The 21,363-nt window shown below is 31.1% G+C and overlaps 2 protein-coding genes across 2 annotated transcripts; both read right to left on the bottom strand.

The window, feature by feature from the left end:
* Positions 1-1,315: 1,315 nt before the first annotated feature.
* LOC111913167 (carotene epsilon-monooxygenase, chloroplastic) lies at positions 1,316-4,245 on the bottom strand. The gene is made up of 9 exons (XM_023908896.3): positions 3,655-4,245; positions 3,049-3,345; positions 2,762-2,959; positions 2,572-2,673; positions 2,351-2,491; positions 2,161-2,268; positions 1,994-2,076; positions 1,623-1,785; positions 1,316-1,519 (listed from the first exon to the last, which is right to left on the bottom strand). The coding sequence occupies exons 1-9, from the start codon at positions 4,168-4,170 to the stop codon at positions 1,460-1,462; spliced, it is 1,668 nt and encodes a 555-aa protein (XP_023764664.1). The 5' UTR covers positions 4,171-4,245; the 3' UTR covers positions 1,316-1,459.
* Positions 4,246-19,525: 15,280 nt separating this feature from the next.
* On the bottom strand, positions 19,526-21,363 carry LOC111913168 (RING-H2 finger protein ATL8). The gene has a single exon (XM_023908897.2). It carries the CDS (start codon positions 20,982-20,984, stop codon positions 20,106-20,108), a length of 879 nt encoding a protein of 292 aa, XP_023764665.1. The 5' UTR covers positions 20,985-21,363; the 3' UTR covers positions 19,526-20,105.

Below are 21,363 nucleotides of genomic sequence, written 5' to 3'. Positions count from 1 at the left end.
TCAGGTATATTCTGCTTGGTTTCATGTATGTGTTTAGTTTTAATTTGATGATTTTTGCTTCAGTTCGGTTTTCAGTTAGTAAGATGAATCCTTTGATTTTCTGTCAAAACCAATATTTTGTTCAAACTATCTTCACTTTCTTTGACAATACCTGATTTAATTTTGAAAAAATTAAAATTCATGGTAGATTTTTACATCTTTAATATTTGGTTCAAATTGTAATCTGTATGAAGTTTATATGAAGTCTGTTTATTTTTGTTGTTAATAAGGTTGTATGAAGTTCTTATAGAATGTGAATGGATTTGTAGGTGAAAGGTGTTGAATCCTCTTCTGCAGGCTGGGGTGGTGCTATTCACCCAACTTGAAGCTCATCTTCACAGGGAAATAATAACGGCTAGAAATGGCACAAAGATCCCAGATTGATCTGCCTTCATAGGGAAACAACAATAGATGTTTTATTTGAAACGACCAAATGCAGATGCAATCTTGGTTTATGTTCATTGTTTCCTATTTATGTGGGTATTGATGATTTACAAATAATGGTTGCTATTTTTATTATTATATCTTTGTTTACATCTAAAAAAAGTTATTGATTCAATTGTTGGTTCAATTATTTTATAAAACAAAAATGTTGAATTCAACAAAAGTTAGTATACAAGGGTAAAATTGTCATTTTTATCATTCAACAGTAAAATTCTAATGTTTCAACCAAATAGCATGTTAAAATTCAGATCTTAAAAATTCATACCCTTTTAAAAATTCAGATCCTGCCAAACAACCCCTTAGAAGTTTAAATGCCAACCATAGTAATTTTTACTTTATACTATTGTGGTTATTATATTCATTTTAATCCTTAATTACTTTTGATTAATATAAGAAGCAGATTTAAAATGAAATCACGAAATAAAAGTATATTAATATTACTATTGTATAAATTTGTAGAGTTTTTTTTAATAAGAACAAAATAAAAATATTTCATATATTAAGATGGATAGTGAATTATAAGGGTAACAAACTTTAGTTTTGCCGAGACTCTAGTCTCTTCCAAAAAAAAAGGGTAACAAACTTCAATTTTTGTTCACATTTAATATTTTTTACACCATTTATCAGTGAATTTGACTTTGGTGTTCAAAGAATACACTTATAACCAATTATTACCCGCAATGATATTTTTTTAAACAAAAAAAAACAAGTTCACTGCAAAATGACTAAATATTAAAAAAAAAAAAAAAAGTTGTGTTACCCTCCTAAGTCATCATCCCATATTCACTCATTTAATTGACATTTTTCAGTAAACTATATCTTGAGCTCGGTATCAATAAACACAAACGGTTAAAATATAGTAGTATGTTACATTTATATTTTACTCACTATAAAATTTAAATTGCATGTAAAGGAAAAAAAAATTCCAAAAAAATGGATATACATTTAAATTTCCGATATTGTAGAAGCATTCGATCTATGTTGAAGACACTGCCATATAGTTAACTTTTCGCTCTCTAACTTTCATAAACAAACCCTGCAAAACCAATAAACATTTATTTTAACATGTAAAAACATTTATTTCTTGCATTTAGCCAATATTTTTTTATGAGATAAAATAATTATTGTGAGGAAATTACGCTTGTTGTGTGTATAGTGGCACCCGTTGTCATGTTAATCTTTTGATTAGGAACCAATTCAAATTCCATATGCTTCAAGAAAATTGAAAGAGCAACAATTGCTTCCATCATAGCAAATTGATCTCCTACACATTTACGTGGGCCCCCACTGAATGGGATGTACCTACAATTTTGACTTTTAAGGTCAGACAAACTAAATTTTGACTTCAAAATTTCCTCAATTTTTATACACAAGTTTGACATCTAAGTTTAACATTATACCAAACAATGCGATATTCAAAGAAGTTGATGTCAAATTTACCAAAAAGTACGAAAGAAATTTGAATTTGAAAAGTCAAATGTTTGACCAAGACAAAAGTCAAAGAGATTACTTGTAATCGGTGTTGGTTTCATTTGGGACAGGTCCATCCAAGCCGAATCTTTCGGGTATGAATTCTTCTGCTCTTTCCCAAACCTTTAAAGAAAAAGTCTTAAATTATTTTTTCATTTAATTAAAAAAAGAATTATAAATTATTTGTAATATATGATGTAATCATACCTGAGATGAATGATGGATGTTATATACTGATATCATAATATCTTGACCAGGGGTAACCTTGTAATTTCCTGGAAGCTCATCCGTAACTATAGCTCTTCTAATCAAGACCTATAGAATCTTTACAATTAGGTAAAATTTATATTATTATTTTTATAGTAAATAAAATTAAAAAGAAAATGAAAATCAATACGGGAGGATGGGGGTAGAGTCGCATAGATTCATTTATGCATCTTGTTATAAATTTAAGGTTTTTTATATCTTCATAACTTGGATTTCTCCCTTGTAAAACTCTATCAACTTCTTCTTGTGCCTTTTTTAAAGAAGATGGATCCTGTATAATTTAACATAACATAACACGTTAGCTTTATAAAAAGACATAAAAATCTTAAAATGACAATAATGCCCTTGTACCTTGCTTAAAAGATACACAGTCCAAGTCAACACTGAACCAGTCGTCTCATGTCCAGCAACCAACATTGACAAAAGGTCGTCACGTAATTGTTCACTTGAAACCTACAAAAAAAATGTTATAATTTATAAGAAATAAAAAATTGTTTTTTTTTTTTTTTAAATATTAAAATTGTAATTACCAATTACAAACCTCTTCCCTGCTAGCAAGCAAGAATCGAAGGATGGATGGATCTGCATCATTGACATAATCTTCATCGTTGATTTTTTCGCCTTCTTTTTCAACCATTTCTTTACATTTTAAAATAAGCTCTTCAACAGTTTCTCTAATTATAGTAACCGCTTTTTCAGCTTTTATTTGTCTTGGAATGATCTTACATAATGTTTTACTCTGCACGAAAAAAGGTCAAGAATGACAACAATATCAAAGCAAAAAAGATGACAACTAAAAGGGTATTTTCGTCTTTTTCTTCTTTTTACCTTCCAATATGGTAAAATGTCAGTTGAACGAGCTTCAGCTTCTTTTAATGCAGTGTAAACGGATTCAATGACAGGACTATCAGCTTTGAGTGAATCGAAATTATAGTTAAATAATGCAAGACCAATAACATCAAGGGTTAATTGAGAAAACTGCTCCTCCATGTTAACATTGGTGTCATTGAGTGCATACGATTTGAGCTTCTCCACGAATCTATCAGAGCATTTGCAGAATACACGATCGACTATTACTGATAAGTATTTCTTGTGAAGTGATGGAACTACTGCCCTACGCCTTGCCTATAAAAACATATATAAAGTAACAGACATTCTTCAATTGCTCAAACTAGGTTATTGTGAATTGTGATTTGAAGAATCATAATCCCATAATCAAATGCTTAAAGAAAGGGATAGTGTGAAAATCTTTTTCATTCATCTCTTGTGATTGTTTTGACCCTAAATAATCTAAAAGATTCAGGAAATACTCAAACCTAACTATTGCTCCTTCAAATTTCACTAATCTGTTCAAATCACATCCAAAAACCAACATCCAAGGCTAGTATGAGCATCAAATGAACAGAATTTACAGCAAATCAGAAAGCGAATTACCGTCCACAGTGAACCTTCAGCGATGGCGAAACCAGAACCAAACAAGAACTCAGAGACTTCAGCAACAAGACCTTTAGCATACTTAGTTCCATAATTCCTCAAAACGTGTCTAGCAATGTCTGGATCGCTAACAATAACGAAATTCTTTGGCCCAGCTGCGAGTCTATAGATAGGACCATACTCGTTCATCCACTTAAACAACGGGAGAAAGAGGGCTCCTCCCAGAAGCTCTGATACGTCATCCAGCTTCGCATTTGCAATGGGTATGTTTGAATCGTCGGATTGGATAAGGGAAAGAGAGCGAGTCAAGGCGGTGAGCCAACCTGGACCAACCCATGACCCGTTTATGGCGGTGGAGGCGGGTTTGGGTTTGGGTTTGGGTTTGTTTTCAATTGAGGATTTGATTGTTAGCGATCGGCGCTTTGTAACTCGGAAAGGGAATTTGGGTGCTACGGAGGAGAGACGGTGGTGGTTTGTGGTGGCTGCGAGCGGAGAGAGTGCATGTACGGAAGCCATGTTGATGTTGTGAGGATGATAGTGGTCCGTCTATCGGTCATGTTCGCTCTTTGCCCATTTATGTTGAAAATAATTCTGGCCCCTTTCTTGTACTTGCATTTCTTTTCTTTTCCACAATTTTAATAACCGAAAATCAAGTTACAACTCTTTTTTGTTTTTAATAAAAAAAATATTGTTAAACTTTATATTTTATATATATTACTGTTATATTTTACTAAACTATTAGAAAAACACTAGTATTATTGGCAATATGAGATTTAAACGCTAATATTGCAAACAATAAAAAAAAAATTATTGTGAATACTACAGAGTAACCGAATCTAGAATTAAAATTTACGGGTGTCCAAGTTGAACGATGTTATAAAATAAATAGGTGAAAAGCTTTAGTTATAGAGTCATAATCAGGGATGACAATTCTCGACCCAATCGGAACCCGACACTGATCCAACCCGAATATAAATAAGTTTGGGTTGAGATTTTTGACTCGCCAACCCACTAACCCGGTAATCCGCCAACCTGGTTATTTCATGGGTTGGGTTGAGTTACCTGTTTAGGTTCGCGGGTCAACCCACCAACCCAATATATATATATATATATATATATATATATATATATATATATATATATATATATATATATATATATATATATATATATATATATATATATATATATATATATATATATATATATATATATATATATTACATTTAAAAAACTCTTTTTCTACGAGATGCCGGGAATTCTTGTATCACATTCCTAGCCAAAGTATGTAGATTGTGAAGAAGACTATAGATATATTTAATTATCAATGAAATCTGATTTCCTTCCGTATTTGTAATATTATGTATCATTGTATTTCTTCCGTATTCGTATGTGACTAGTTTGCGTTTGCGGTGCCCTAATCAAAAAAGAAAACACACATGTCATCATTTGAGATACTCACGAGTCACAAACGAAGAACGCATCCACCAGACCACCACTCATGGCCGATTCTCTGATTGACTACTATCCCTCGACTACATGTCGTCTACTCGTCGACTACTCAACTCACACAACACCAACCGATAGGAGAAAAGTTGAAAAACACACAAATTGACCACTCTCGCTCACTTGCTTATTTTTCTATTTTATTTGGATGTTAATGACTTTATGACTTTATGTTGGAAACCACTTTTTTGATTTTAATGGCTTTAATCACTTTATGATTTTATGTTGAAAAAACCTCATTTTTTTAAAATGTGTTGCTTATTTATTAAATGGGTTATACGAGTTGGGTTTGACCCATTAACATGTAAACTCATGAACCCATATACTTTAACGGGTTATATGGGTTGAGTTGCTTATTTTTCTATTTTATTTGGATGTTAATGACTTTATGACTTTATGTTGGAAACCACTTTTTTGATTTTAATGACTTTAATCACTTTATGATTTTATGTTGAAAAAACCTCATTTTTTGAAAATGTGTTGCTTATTTATTAAATGGGTTATACGAGTTGGGTTTGACCCATTAACATGTAAACCCATGAAACCATATACTTTAACGGGTTATATGGGTTGGGTTGGGTTGAGGTTTTCAACCCGTCAACCCATATATTATATGGGTGTTCTGACATGTCAAACCGTCAACCCGTGATCCATCAACCCGAACCCAACCTAATTGTCAGGCCTAGTCAGAATGTCAAATAAAATACAAAATTTAATATCAAATACTATTAAAAATTAGTAAATTTCTTAAATGCCTTACAAATATTTTTTGAGTTTGATAATCTAGTTTTTGCAAGTACTCTTTCAATTTCATCTTATTGATTTTATGATAAACTTCCATGCCTTTTTTTAAATGTGTATTTAATCAACTTTATATATATATATATATATATATATATATATATATATATATATATATATAGGGGATAAGATTAGGTACCCAAACTCACCATACTACATGGTTTTGTCTCATATATATATACATTGTAATTGTTTAATGTTCTTATAATTCAACTTCTAACTAGAGTATTTCTAAGATTTTTATAAATTTCACATTTATCTTCATCTTACATAGTTTTCATTTTCAACTATAATATATATAGCCTAAGAGTTGTTCAGCAAAAAAGATGTGATTTAAGAGCAAGATAATAGTGAAATTTCAAAAATATTGAAAGTAAATCAAGTTAGAGGTTGAAGTTTAAGAGCATTATAATGAATATATTAAACAAAACAACGTATTATGGTGGATTGGGTACCTAAGCTTATATACCCTCAAGGGTATATTCATTTTCCCATATATATATATATATATATATATATATATATATATATATATATATATATATATATATGTTTGTTATTCATTGTTTTCATTTGATATTTCACGAAATCATAAAATACAAAACTTGTTTCACTTTATTTGTTTTTGAAATGACAAACTATTCTAGTCCTAATCTAATCCTAAACACCACCTATGTTTCCTAATGAAACTTGAGCCCATAACCTCTTATTGTTTTCACTCTTCTTTTCAAAATACCTTAACATTATATCTTAAATAAACAATAATTGTTACGAAGCCATAATCATCAATCAATAAATACAAAGTATATTATTAAAAATTATTAAGTTTAATGATATTTTCATACAAAAGAACAAAAATTATTATTCTTATTAAATATCTTTCATGTAGAATTAATACAATGGCTAATAATTGCAATAGTTTTTTCCTTGCACAAAAATATCATTAAACATAATAAATTGTACACCTTTTTTTGTACTTTGTCCATTAAACTTAGTTGGTGAGTTGGACTTTCTCTATCTCTTTGTGTTCAAACATTTAAATACGTTTGTATTATGGATAAGATGTGTACTATTAGCAATAAAAACATTAACTATTCTTTAAAATATCAAAATAAAGCTTATGTTGCTTCATTTGATTGTGAGAGCTTGCAAGAACATATTAGATGACTTCACCACATCATCTTTATGTTTGTTCTCTTCAGCAAAATGGATCATATTTGTAACACCTAGTTTTAGTAATGTTATAATTTTGAGATGTCGGACTGAAATTTGATCAAGTGATGGTGTTGGGATACAAAGGAACAAGTGTTGAGAGAAGAACTTAATAACAAGATAATATATTGCAGAATAGTAAGCTAATCTCAATGGATCTTTGTTAGCTCAACAATAAAAGTTAGATTGCGAAAACGTAAGGAATGTAAATAGCAACAAGTTATATCAATAAGCATAAACAAGTAGACACTTAGTTGAATCGTAACATGGTTTGCACTTAAACCATGTTAGTAAATGATGATCAACATAAGTGAAGAGGGACTCAGATAAAGTGTCAATCAGATAACCTTCGATAGTATAGTGATGAAGAAGTCGTATATTGATAAGTTCATAATTAGTACATAAACATGAGGTGGAACCCTCTATTTATAGAGGTCTAAAAGTTATGAGGAAATAATAAACAATTACAAAGCGACTAACTTCGATGACTCTGTAAGGTACCCCGGATAATACTAAGTTTATACGCATAGTCAGTAAAGATAACTTGTCACGATTTTCATGTTCTCAGATGTCTTCAGGTCTTCTTCATGTCTTTGGGTTCCAAAAGATGACAAACAATCTTCAGCATCCACCTCTCCGGTTCACAAGAGCATTTGGGTCTTCGGGTCCTTCTTAGCTGCAGAGGGTCACTTTCTTGTATCAACAATTTCCCCCAAAGTGACCTCGCAACTAATTTCTTCCTTGGTTAAGTTTGAGAAATTTGATAAGGATCCACCAAAATTTCCTAACTTCAAAGAGCCATTTGATTCTTTTGGTTATTTCAAACATCACCTCTTCTGTGGTGTGTTTGGATCTCTGTACCGCAGTCATTGTGATCTGCAGTTGTTTCTTAGTAAGGCTATGAATGGTCGTGACTGGGATGAAGAAATTTAAACTAGACTGGGACTTCTTGTAAACAATCCCAAGCTCTGGAAAATATGTTGCCCCGAGATTCATATCTTGATATCCCTCAGTGATTGTTGGAACTGGTTCGAATGGAGGGAAGTCGAATTTCTGAGCAAGTATCGGGTGGATTTCAACATCTATTTTCCCGAAGTCGCATACCAGGGCTTTAAAAAACTCACATGCCTTTCCAAATGCAATCTTCATCTTCGGGTATGTAACGCCCGCATATCCGGGCTAGTAAATTTAGAGGCAATAAGTGTCAAAAATGACTTTTCGACAAAATACTATTTAGAATAAATAATCTTAATCAAGTTGTATAATATGTCACAAGGTTTCTGTACATATAAAGAATGCCGAAATCCGAGTTATAACGAAGAAGTTATGACTCGTTGAAGTTTCGGGACAGAACCGGCACGACACCGGGAAACGTAAATAGTGAATTTACGATAGAGCGCCTTTCAGCCTTAGTGATCTAAACAAAAGTCATAGAATACGTTAAACCGAAGAGTCCATAAAAAGAACACCCAAATCTGACTTCGTATGAGGAAGTTATGATTTTTCGAAGTTTCGGCTTAGCAATGTACAGCCTAGAATTCAAATATTAGATCGAGCAGTTTTAGCCGACACAACCTAAAAGAGGATCGAAGATCTCATTAATAGTAGCGTAACGATAAAAAGACAGACGAAAACGGACGTCGGATGAAGAAGTTATGAATTTTTAACGGACCAATCCTGTCCCAGCCTGTTAATAATATAACTTTTAAAATAAAGTCAAAATTAGCCAACGGAGTCTAAATGAAAGTTGTAGAGTACGTTCCCGCCTACGCGTGGATATAAAGAACGTCAAAAACGGAGCTTGTATGCGAAAGTTATGATTTTTAGAAGCCTAAAAGTGAATTTGCGAAATCTGATACGAGATTGATGACGTGGCCAAATCTCGTATGTTCCTTGTTGCCCACGCCTCGCTTCGGATGGTGACAGCTGGTGCGAGGACTAGCCCAACGTAATCCAAGAACGGCCCGCATAGTTCGAAGGGTGCCTTGAGAATGCGAAGTACGCCCCGCGTCGGAAGGAGTTGCGCCCCGCGTACAGCTGTATCCCTCGGTCCAGAAGAAGCCACGTCACCCCACCGAAGCCGCAACATGTGTTATACGAACGAAGAAATACGCCCAACGTAGGTTCGAGGTACACCTAGCATACCGAGGCCTCGCAGGCTATAAAAAGGCAGCGAAGGCAGTTGGCTTTCCACACCATTTCACTTCTCTCTCTAACTTCTTTCTCTCTCTAGGGTTCCAAACCCCTCCTAAACCCTAGGTAAACCCCCTAACACCCGAAGGAAGCCCCGAGTCTCCTAGAGTCCCGAGAAAAAGAGTTTTTCGGTTTCGAAACGCTGCTCCGAGCAAAGCCCGGTTTTCTTTAAAATCTGTTGTAAGTGAGCTACGCTTACGCAATTTTTAATATAGCTTTCGAATAATTGTAGTTATGTTATTAGGTCCTTAAAATAATTATTTGGGCTATTATTATGAGTTATATTGAGTGTTATTTAATGCTTATATAATAGTAATAATAGTCAGACTATTAACTTGTCGTGGTTATCGTTAGACTAAACACTAGTGGTAATGTTACTAGGTTTTATCGAAGGAAAATTGTTTTGAGAGTATCGAAGCGCTGTCCGAGTGCTGAGTCACCGCCTTTCAAGTGAGTGAATAGCCCCTTTCATGAACATGATTTTAATACAAGTATCGATTGAAGTATTAATTATATGTTTATGTGCGAGTTAATTGATGTTGCGTGAAATACGTGTTAAAGAACATACCTGATTATATATGATAATTTAGGATAAAGAGTAGACCTAAATTAATTATGAGGAATATTGGGTAGTATTTTCTTACGAGTACAAGTGAGTTATACTCAGAGAATAGAACTTTAGAATATGTCATCTATCCAGGAGCATGGATTAGACACAGTCATTGTCCCTAGTCCGAGAGTATGGATTGGAAATTGTCAACTGTCACTAATCCGGGGGTATGGATTAAGACATAGCCAGTTGTCTTTAGTCCGGGAGTATGGATTAAGACATAGCCATTCGTCCCTAGTCTGAGAATATGGATTAGTCATTCGTCCCTAGTCTGAGAGTATGGATTAGGCATAACCATTCGTCATTAATTTGAGAGTATGGATTAGGTAAAGCCGTTCATTTCTGCTCCGGGAGTATGGATTAGTTAAAATGGTTAATCTTAGGTTTGAGAGTATGGATAGTCTCATTGTGAGGATCGACGGGGTGGGATAAGAGTTGCTTATACATATAAAGTGAAATTGTATATTTTATGGGTTCTAAATTATATATATGATATAAAATTGTGGGATTGAAATCCCTATGTACTCATCAGGTTTCCCGACCTGATCCACTCAGTTTATTTATATTACAGGTGTTGATATGAAGTCACATTACACTGAGAGATTTAAAAGAGATATAGATCACTAGTGTAAATGAATGTAAGTTATGTTTATGCTTATGTTTCTGTATTGACGATGACATCCCAAATGTTTTAAAATGAATAAAAATATTTTTCTTCAGAAATGCTTTGATAACGTATTTATCATGTTTTACTGGGAACAAATTCCGCAACATTTTTATTAAAAGAGGTACTCTGATTTTTATAAAGGATAAACAAAATCGGTCTTTTCTGGCTGTGAAAATGGGGATGTCACAGGGAACTTCTCAGCTTTCTTGGAATACTCGGACAATCAAGAAAATTTCCTCCAAATTCATGAACACAAAGTTTGCATGTGTTCTTATGTAATCATACCCTCTGTGGGAAAGGGTGTATTGGAAGAATTCACTTTTCATGAACTTTCTGGCCCTGTAGGTCTTCACTCCTTATGGTTTGTCATTTGACCAAATGTTTTCAAACTTATCATCATGCCTGGCATGAAAAAGATTCAACCTTTCAAATTCCATGGGAAGTCTTCGATCTACATAAATGATAAGTTCAAAGGATTGAAAAACAGGGAAGTACTTGGAGTTGGGTAAGATATGAATATCTTAATACCCATGATGAGGAGGTTCTGCATATGTGAGACATGGAATGTAGTCTAAATCCAAACGTCTTTGGGTAGAATTCACCCAAGAGTTGATAAGGGTTTCATTAAAAGTGGCGTCGAAACCTTGGGCTCTCCATTTCTCATCTGTAAATTTCGGCAGCTCTCCAATCTTGTTTCCTTTTAGCCGTGGCTGGGGAGTCATCAGAGTGAATTGATGAAACATCTTCCTGTAAATTTTGCAAGTAAGGAGGAGTTTGAGGCCGAGGATATGGTGTTAATGCCGAAGAGAATTGTGAGGAGTTGGGTCTTTGATGTGCTTTGAAGAAGATTAATGTCGAGGAGGAGTGTTGGATTGGTTTACCGAGGGGGTTTTCGACTTTGAAGATTTTGAGGATGAAATAGTTACAATCCTTATTCCCTGATTTGGATCACTTCCCCCTTTTGAGGAAGTAGGCTCCATCTGCTCCTTAAATCAAGTTTTTTAAATCATCAAGCTTTTGAAAGATGGTATTGAACTGGGTTGCCATTTTAGCACTCACTTCCTTTTTGGTCGGCATGTCAGGATTGAAAAGTGTTTGATAAATTCCCTTGGTAAAATGAAGGATTTCATCAACACTTTCTTTTGTTGTAAGAGATCGCCTCAACCCTTTGATAGTGTCTTGAAGAACTGAAAAACCTGTTTCATAAGCCGTATGAGTCTCACTGATGAGTTGTTGAGACTTGTTTTCTTGTTCAAGCATGGTTTTCTAAAGCTTGTTCTTAAGATCCTTCACCTCCTTGATGAGAGTTGTAGATTTCGAGATGAATTCTCTATGATCAATAGTTCTTTGATTGTCAAGCTGATGAATGACCATTTCCAACCGTTAAAGAATTCTATCATCAGAGAATTTCTCTCTTGTTTCCAAGGCTTGAACTCGATCGACCAGTGATTTTTAAGTTGAGTCTTCGGTTGTCTTTGGGGTGGCTAACGTGACTGCAACCAGTATTTGATCAACCTTAGATTGAAGATCAAGGAATTATTTTCTTGACACAACCAACTTCTTCTTTTTCTTTTGCTTGGGCTTGGAGGTAGAATGATGTAAGTTGTTGGATTCCTCGTCGTCAAGAACCATTATGAAGTCATCGGAGGGGCGAGGTTGTTGAAATTCATCATGATTTTCATCATCTAACCTGAAAGCGGACAAACCATAAAATAGATAAACTAACAGTAACCAGAACGTTACAAATTGCAGTTTAACATGGTTTAACACTTCATCTCGCTGCAACATCTTGAATTGGATTTCTTTGCTCGAGATTCGGTGGGAATACTTGAAGAATTGAAAGACTTATAGAAACACTAGAAAATATTGGGGTGTTGTATAGTAACTAAACGATGTATATGCTGACAAAAAGCGTATAAACCATGCATTGTTTTGTGGATTGAGCTGAAATACCAACCCATTATTCATATTTATCTGAAATAGCAATATACTTATCATTTTTTAATCAAAATTAGCAATGCACTTATACTTTTAACAGTTGTATGACCGTACTTTTCATTTGTAGCATAACCAACAAGTTACATATATGAGCATAAATAGCAACCCGCTTTTCATTTTCTATCTGAAATAACATCACACTATTATTTATTTCACATAATAGCATCATACGTTTTTTCCTTGTTCTCTTGTAGCAACAGTTCCCTCACTGTCCTGATCTCTACTTCCTTCTCCATTCTTTCTTGCTGCAACAAGAGAATAAGAAAAAACGATTGTCTTATTTTCACATAATGCTATTATGCAACATAACACTCGGATTTTGTTTTTGGTTATTCAATAGTTGATAACACTTTATTATCACAAAAGCAATTGTCTTACGATCTCATATATTCACTTTGGTATTGATAACATCCCAATATTAAATAAAATGTCTACAAAAATTCATTTACAGAAAAATTACATCATATTGAAAATTCTATTGGTCTCAAACCACCTTCCCAGTGGCATCCACCCCCACTCCCAATTGTAGAATAGCAACCGATGGAGGGGATATAACAAGAAAATTTCTTTAACTTTGTCCCGAAGATAGATCAAAAGAATACAAATAAAATTAAAAAATAATAACAAGATGACAACCCATGCAATCAAAGAATTCATAATAATTGGACCAAGTTTTATCACTTACATTGCTTTTGGGATCCTCAATCTTAATCTCGTATCTTCAAAAGATAGAAATACCCCTATAAGGTCTCTAAAATGCATACCCAGTAAGGCATAAAATCATTTTGGCTAAATAATATGTGTGTTTTTTAATCAAAATCTATGTCATTGCTTTGCAACTAATCCCCAAGAAAAGACACATGAGCAAGTCACCGTACATGATTGATTGGAATTCGGAATTTGTTCAATTTAAATGCAATTAAGTAACAATCTAGACATGTACTTCTGTCTAACAATTTTGACGAAGCAAAGTGTCTTGGTGAGACCTCTTATATTACAGGAAATTAATTTCATAGGAAGTGTTGAACATCAAAACATACTTTAATATGCATAATATGTTAGCAATTTTGATAGAAATCTTCCTTGTAGCAATTTTTTTTCCAATTACGATAGTTTTTTTTTTTTATTTTTATTTATTTATTTATTTTTTTAATTTTGATGATCAAAATGATGAATAAGTTTCTGATCATAATTAATGATAAAAAATGATCTATTACACTCCCAAGGTGTTGTATGTGTCTGCCGTATAAATAAATCAACCGCCACTTTAACTGAAATATCATTTTCAGCCTTTTTTCAGACCACTCTATCTAGGAATTATGTCAAACACGTGGTGGGTGGGCTGCATATACTACAATTGTTAGTGAAATTGAAACCCCAAAATGTAAATCGAAAGCACGCGACCTAGAAAACCCAAAAATCTGAATCGAATTTGGATACCAATCCAATAAACTTTAGTAAGATATGAAAAAATATCTTTGATTGTTGCTGGGATTTAGACATCAATCCGAGAAACTTAAAAATGGTGGAACTTTATAGAAAGCGATTGAATTGACGAACTAGGATGGTAAACCTGAGAAATAAAACAACAAACATGTTCTAAGTGTTGGTCGTTCTCTCCTTCGGTCTTGCTGAAATTGTTGACTATCATTGGGTCATGGTCGACTGTCGGATAAGGTGTTTAAGTCCATAATTATATTTGGTATGTACTTGACCCGACCCGGCATAGTCCATTTGGGTTGCACTTCATCGAAACAATTTATATGGATAATCTTTTCAGAATAGTATATTTATGATTTATTAATATATTATTAGTTATAATATATTAATATGAAATCATATTATATAATTAGTATTGATCAATAATTAATTTAGAATTAATTTAGTGATCAAAATGAACTAATTAAATATGGACTCTTATATATATATATATATATATATATATATATATATATATATATATATATATAACGAGGTCAAGTTCATTTAGGATGGGCTAAGCTTGCATGGATAGTCCATGGAGTTTTTAACCAATTGATCCTATGGAAATGAAAGGTCATGAGTATTAGGGTTTACATGGATGTAACCCTAATCCTCCATACTATATAAAGAGGTCTTTGGCACATGAAATGGGACTAGTGTGTGTGTGAGAGCAAAGGTTATGTCGATTTCTACAAGTGCATACTATTCTCTCAAGCTTTCCAAGTTGATTTGCTGATTTGTGATTCCACTTGAGGCATCCACATTATTGGTGCTAGGCTCTCAAGACTCCAAGCAATCAACCACAAGAAAAGGTATGTTATTCTACTAAGGTTTTATATTACAAGTACCCCATAACATCCTAGTTAGGTTGAGAACCTTGAAAAACCAAATTTACATGTATAATAGAGAAAACATAGATCTAATGTTTCTAGGGTTGCATGTACACCATAAGAGTGTTAGAATGCTCAAAACCCATCATCGACATGAGCATCAAAACTCTTAAAACTCTAACCAAAGAACTATGTGTAATCAATTTGTTTTGGATGAATATTATCCGGACTGATTAGGTTTTCAGGAAATTGAGGTAGAGGTCAAGGAGAATGACAAAATCCAATTAAAATCAAGGGATGTGGGACGACCGTACACATGGCAATCATAGAGGCAAAGTCAGAAAGATTGTGAAATTATTTGTTGATAAAACGTCGTAGTTATATATATATATATATATATATATATATATATATATATATATATATATATATATATATATATATATATATATATATATATATATATATATATAGGGAAATGATCAAATGAGAACACCTAAAAGGTTGAGAACGCGAGAACAAGTATATTCATTTGTGATTCCATGTATTCATTTGTGGAGAAATGATAAATTTTGACGCACAATCAACATGAATATGCTTTTTCTCTTCAATTGAAATTAAAGGGGTAAAAATTTATCATTTCTCCACTAATGAATACATGGAATCACAAATGAATATACTTTGTTCTCGCGTTCTCAACGTTTTTGGTGATCTCATTTGATTCTACTCCTATATATATATATATATATATATATATATATATATATATATATATATATATATATATATATATATATATATATATATAATAGGCAAATTCCCGCTCGATGCGTAGAAACACCTATATAGTTGAAATGTTTACAAATATGTGTTTTCTGTAATATAACAATAACATTGTTGTTAAATTTTATATAATAATTCGTATACTAAGTTGATATAATATATTTATTATTTTGAATTATATAATAATATATACATCTATTAAAAATGCATAATCTCAATCGTTTAAGTGACTATTACCTGTGGGTTACTTATGAAAAAAATTAAATATAGTATATCGTTTAATGTTATTTATAGTTGTTATTGTTAATTAATTTTTCTAAATTTTATTTCTTAGTGTTTTAATTTCAATCATTGAAATTATTTAAAACATCAAATATTGTTTTTCGTTTTTTAAGGGTAACAATATAATCATTTATATAGAGTTATTTTTCACTATTATTATTGTAAGTTATTTTAAGCTACTTATTTGGAAAACTTTAATGATTATACAAATATCTCAGGAAATATTATAGTTACATTTAGATTACAATTTAGTTTTTGTATTTAGCAATACAGTTTATCACTTTTAATTATTCACAAAACATTCTTTGGGTTTTTTAAGTAGCACTGAAATTTATATTTAAGTTGATCATGTAATGTTTTAAATTAACAATTTAAGTATTTTATCAAAACTATTCAAAAGTTGTAGCTTTAAACTGATAATGTTTAATATACAACAACATATTAAATCTAATAAATAAATATAATATGTTAAAAGTTAAAAACATAGCTTTGTAAATAGAAGTTGATATATTATTTTAATACTGAAATTTAGTTTATTTATGATTACATTTTAGGTTTAATATTTATTTAACCTTATTAACCAATTTATAATCATTATTAGAAAAATATTACAATTTATCATTTTTAACTATTTACAAACTATTATTTAGGTTGTTTAAGTCGAATTAAAATTTATATTTAAGTTCACCTTATATTTAAATTAACAATTTAAGTATCTATCCAAACTAATTAAAAGTTGTAGCTTTAAAATGATAATGATTTACATATAACATATTAAAACTAATAAATTATGTATAATATGTTAATAGTTAAAGACATAACTTTATAAATATAAGTAAAAATACTATTTTAACAAACTTATAATAATTATTAGAAAGAAATTGAAAAGTCATGAGAGTTTCAAATGAATGTGATGAAGGAAAAATACATGGAGGTTTCAAATGAATGTGGTGAAAAAAAATGTTTCGTTTATAAGTATACTAGGCGAATGTTCGCGCGTTGCGTAGAAACACCTATATAGTTGAAATTTTTACACATATATGCTTTTTTTAAATATAACAATAGTTTTTAAATTTGATATAATAATTTTTATACTAATTGATATAATATATTCATTATTTTGAATTATATGATAACATATTCATCTATTATAATTTCATAATCTCAATCGTTTGAATGACTTCTACACATGAATAAAATTAAATATAATATATGATATAATGCTATTTATCATTGTTGTTATTATTAATTAGTTTTTTAAAATTTATTTGTTTAATGTTTTAATTTCTAACACTATAATTATTTAAACATCAAACATTAATTTTTAATTTTAAAGGTAACAATATAATCATTTATTATAGAGTTATTTTTAACTATTGTTATTGTAAGTTATTTTAAACTACTTGTTTAAAAACTTTTAACGATTATAAAAATATCTTTAGGAAATATTTTAGTTAAATCGAGATTACATTTTAGTTTTTTGCATTTATCATTACAATTTATCAATTTTAACTATTACAAAATATTATTTGGTTTTTAAAGGGAACTGAAATTTATATTTAAGTTAACATTGTAATGTTAAATTTAAGTTAACAATTTAAGTATTTTATCAAAACTATTCAAAAATTGTAGCTTTAAACTAACAATGGTTTACATATAACGACATATTAAATCTAATAAACTAAGTATAATATTTTAGAAGTTAAATAAAGAACTATATAAGTAGAAGTAAATATATTATTTTAAAATTGAAATTTAGTTTATTTATGATTACACTTTAGGTTTGATATTTGTTTAACTTTATTAACTAACTTATAATCATTATTAGAAAGATGCTACAATTTATCCCTTTTAACTATTTATAAAATATTATTTGGGTTGTTTGAGTTAAACTAAAATTTATATTTAAGTTGACTCTGTAATATTATGTTTAAATTAATAATGTAAGTATTTTATACAAATTGTTCCTAAATTGTATCTTTAAAATGATAATAGTTTACATCTAACAATATATTAAAACTAATAAATTAATTATAATATGTTAAAAGTTAAAAAAATAACTTTATAAGTAGAAGTAAAGATATTATTTTAATATTGAAATTTAGTTTATATATGATTACATTTTAGGTTTGATATTTATTTAACATAATTAACCAAATTATAATTTTTATTAGAAAGAAATTGAAAAGTCATGGGAGTTTCAAATGAATGTGGTAAAAAAAAAATACATAGGAGTTTCAAATGAATGTGGTGAAAGGAAAAATGCTTCCTTTATAAGTATATAATGATATATATATATATATATATATATATATATATATATATATATATATATATATATATATATATATATATATATATACTAGGCGAATGCCCGCGCGTTGCGCAGAAAGACCTATATAGTTGAAATCTTTACAAATATATGTTTTTTTAAATATAAGAATAACATTGTTGTTAAATTTGTATACTAAATTGATATAATATATTAACTATTTTGAATTATATGATAATATATATATATATATATATATATATATATATATATATATATATATATATATATATATATATATATATATATTATAACTGCATAATTTCAATCGTTTGAATGAATTCTACCTGCGAGTTACTCATGAATAAAATTAGATATAATATATGGTTTAATGTTATTTATAGTTGTTGTTATTGTTAATTAATTTTTTAAAATTTATTAGTTTAACATTTTAATTTCTATCATTATAATTATTTAAGACATCAAACATTGTTTTTTGATTTTGTAAGGTATCAATATAATCATTTATATAGAGTTATTTTTAATTATTATTATTATAAGTTATTTTAAGCTACTTATTTGAAAACTTTTAACGATTATAAAAATATATTTATGAAATATTTTAGTGAAATTGAGATTACAATTTAGTTTTTGCATTTAACACTATAATTTATCACTTTTAACTATTCACAAAATATTCATTGGTTTTTTTAAGTGGAACTGAAATTTATATTTAAATTGACATTGTAATATTATATTTAAATTAACAATTTAAGTATTTTGTCTAAACTGTTAAAAAGTTGTAGATTTAAATTAATAGTGGTTTACATAAAACATATTAAATTTAATAAATTAAATATAATCTGTTAAAAATTAAAGTCATAACTTTATAAGTAAAAGTAAAGATATTATTTTAATATTGAAGTTTAGTTTATTTATAGTTACACTTTATGTTTGATATTTATTTAACTTTATGCTAAAACGAATACTTGTCGAGTACTCCTTGTCTTAAAGGAATAGTCGCTACTCACTGCTCGACCGATCTGAAAATGCATAACGACTTTTGCAACATTAATGGTAAATACATGTGGTCAATATAAATGATTCAATAATATAATTTCAACCTATTATTAATGTACTTGTGCTAATAATATAGTTTCAAGCTATGATTAATATAGGTATGCTAACAATATGAACCTGAACTAAGAAATACAAATTACATAAGAGTCAAAATCTTTTTGGAACGGACATTGATATGATTCAATCGCATTGTGTTCATTTCAAGGACAATGTTACAATGTTGTTTGCACTTACAAGTTTCAAGTATTAATCCAATGTCCACGTAATCCACCAAACAACCTAAAGATGACATGTATACATTCCGATATTGGTTTATCTTGGTCTGTACACATAGCCACCAAAGGTCTCAATCTATGCCATAATCACACGAAAGTGATCTATAACCATCTTGAATCTGGTGCATCCTGTTTGACTTTCGTTTTGGGAACTCAGAAGCAATCCTCGTTAGACCTTTTCAATGTCAGATATTAAGGTTTAAGGTACCAAAAATATTTGCTAGAGCCCAAGCCTCTGTAACCCTCCCATGGAAATTAACAACTTACTGAAGCTCGAAAACTAAAGAAACCGTATCCGAGAGTATGAATCAACTCTCGTCTTTTTATTTATGCATCCCTAGTAATCCACTAGGAGATGCGACATATAGATTGGATCCAAGATCTTTAGATTATTTATAAAAAACAATCTCTCTCATGTCATTGAAAACATTTCTTGTAATCCTAAAAGAATAGAAAAGTTTCAGTATGGAAGAATGCCACTCTCTTGTCCTACACACATCCGAGAAATCGACTGCCTCACCTTCGAGGATACACGTAGAAACCCCTTGATGGATTGGTCCCTAATTGAAGAATAATACGGACAATCTTTGTCCACATTGTCTAGCTGTATATCAATGGTAACACATGCAGTTTGCCCCATTGATAACGATCTTTTTAACTCCATTCCTGACAACATTTCCTTCGTTTCTCTTGGCAAAACCAAGGAATTACAATGTCGAAGCATTTCACCCGATCGAACTCTTGGCCCAGATGTCAATTCACCATCATTAACACCATCTAAAACGTCGATCCCAGAATCGGTTTGATGATCATGACCTTCTGGTGTAGAACCCACCGACGTCGTATTATGATGATCATCTGTTAACGCTCCCACCGATCTACAAACGGGGCAACTACGAGCCTCATCATCTGGTGCAACCACCGGAACCCTACAAACCGGACAACTCGTGTGACCCACGAACCATTCGTCAATACACTTGACATGAAACATATGCTTGCAATTTGGCAACAATCGGACCTTATCGCCACTATCCACATCACCTAAACAAACCGCGCATTCATACGGATCCATGGACGAATCAGGTGTCGTGTAGGTGATTATCGGGATTGTAAGAAGCGTCTTTTCATCGACGCCGGTGGGTATTTCGGCTCCTCCGGCCATGGTCTGTATCGACGCCATTCTTGCAGCTTGCCTTCTCATGCAGTATCTAACAACTAGCAGATGATACATGAGTATGGCTAACGCAGTGGCGCCGATTCCCAATATGGAGATGAATAAAGGAGTAAAGAAAGAATTTGTGGAGAAGCTTTTTGAGTTTGATGATACTACAGCATCCATTATCGATCATGCATGTAATTGTGTTATAACCTGTAAGCAAGATCGATATGCTTGGTCATGTATTTATGGTTTGGAGATGGGTGATAATTGGTCCTTTTGTTATGGTTTCCTGAGGGTAGATACAGATACAGGGGGTAGAAGTTCAGGTAAGAAACTGGTGGCTATTTTCAAGGTTAAAAGGTCTCTGTTGTTGTTTGGAAAGAACCGAAGTAGGTGAACACTTGTACGAAGGGCAGAAAGCCGGTGAGTTTATGGTGGTAAAGTGGCCAGGTGGAATGGTGTTGAAGAAGGGGTGGAGTGACTTGGCCTCTCAAGATAGAGACTACTTATTTTCTGGCTCACAGAAAACATAAGCAATCGGTATTCGGTAGCTTCATCA

The sequence above is a fragment of the Lactuca sativa genome, chromosome 1 (genome assembly GCF_002870075.4).
Source record: "Lactuca sativa cultivar Salinas chromosome 1, Lsat_Salinas_v11, whole genome shotgun sequence".
Classification (NCBI taxonomy): Eukaryota; Viridiplantae; Streptophyta; class Magnoliopsida; order Asterales; family Asteraceae; genus Lactuca; species Lactuca sativa.
Note: the sequence above shows the minus strand (reverse complement) of the source record. Positions and strands in the feature narration are given on the sequence as shown.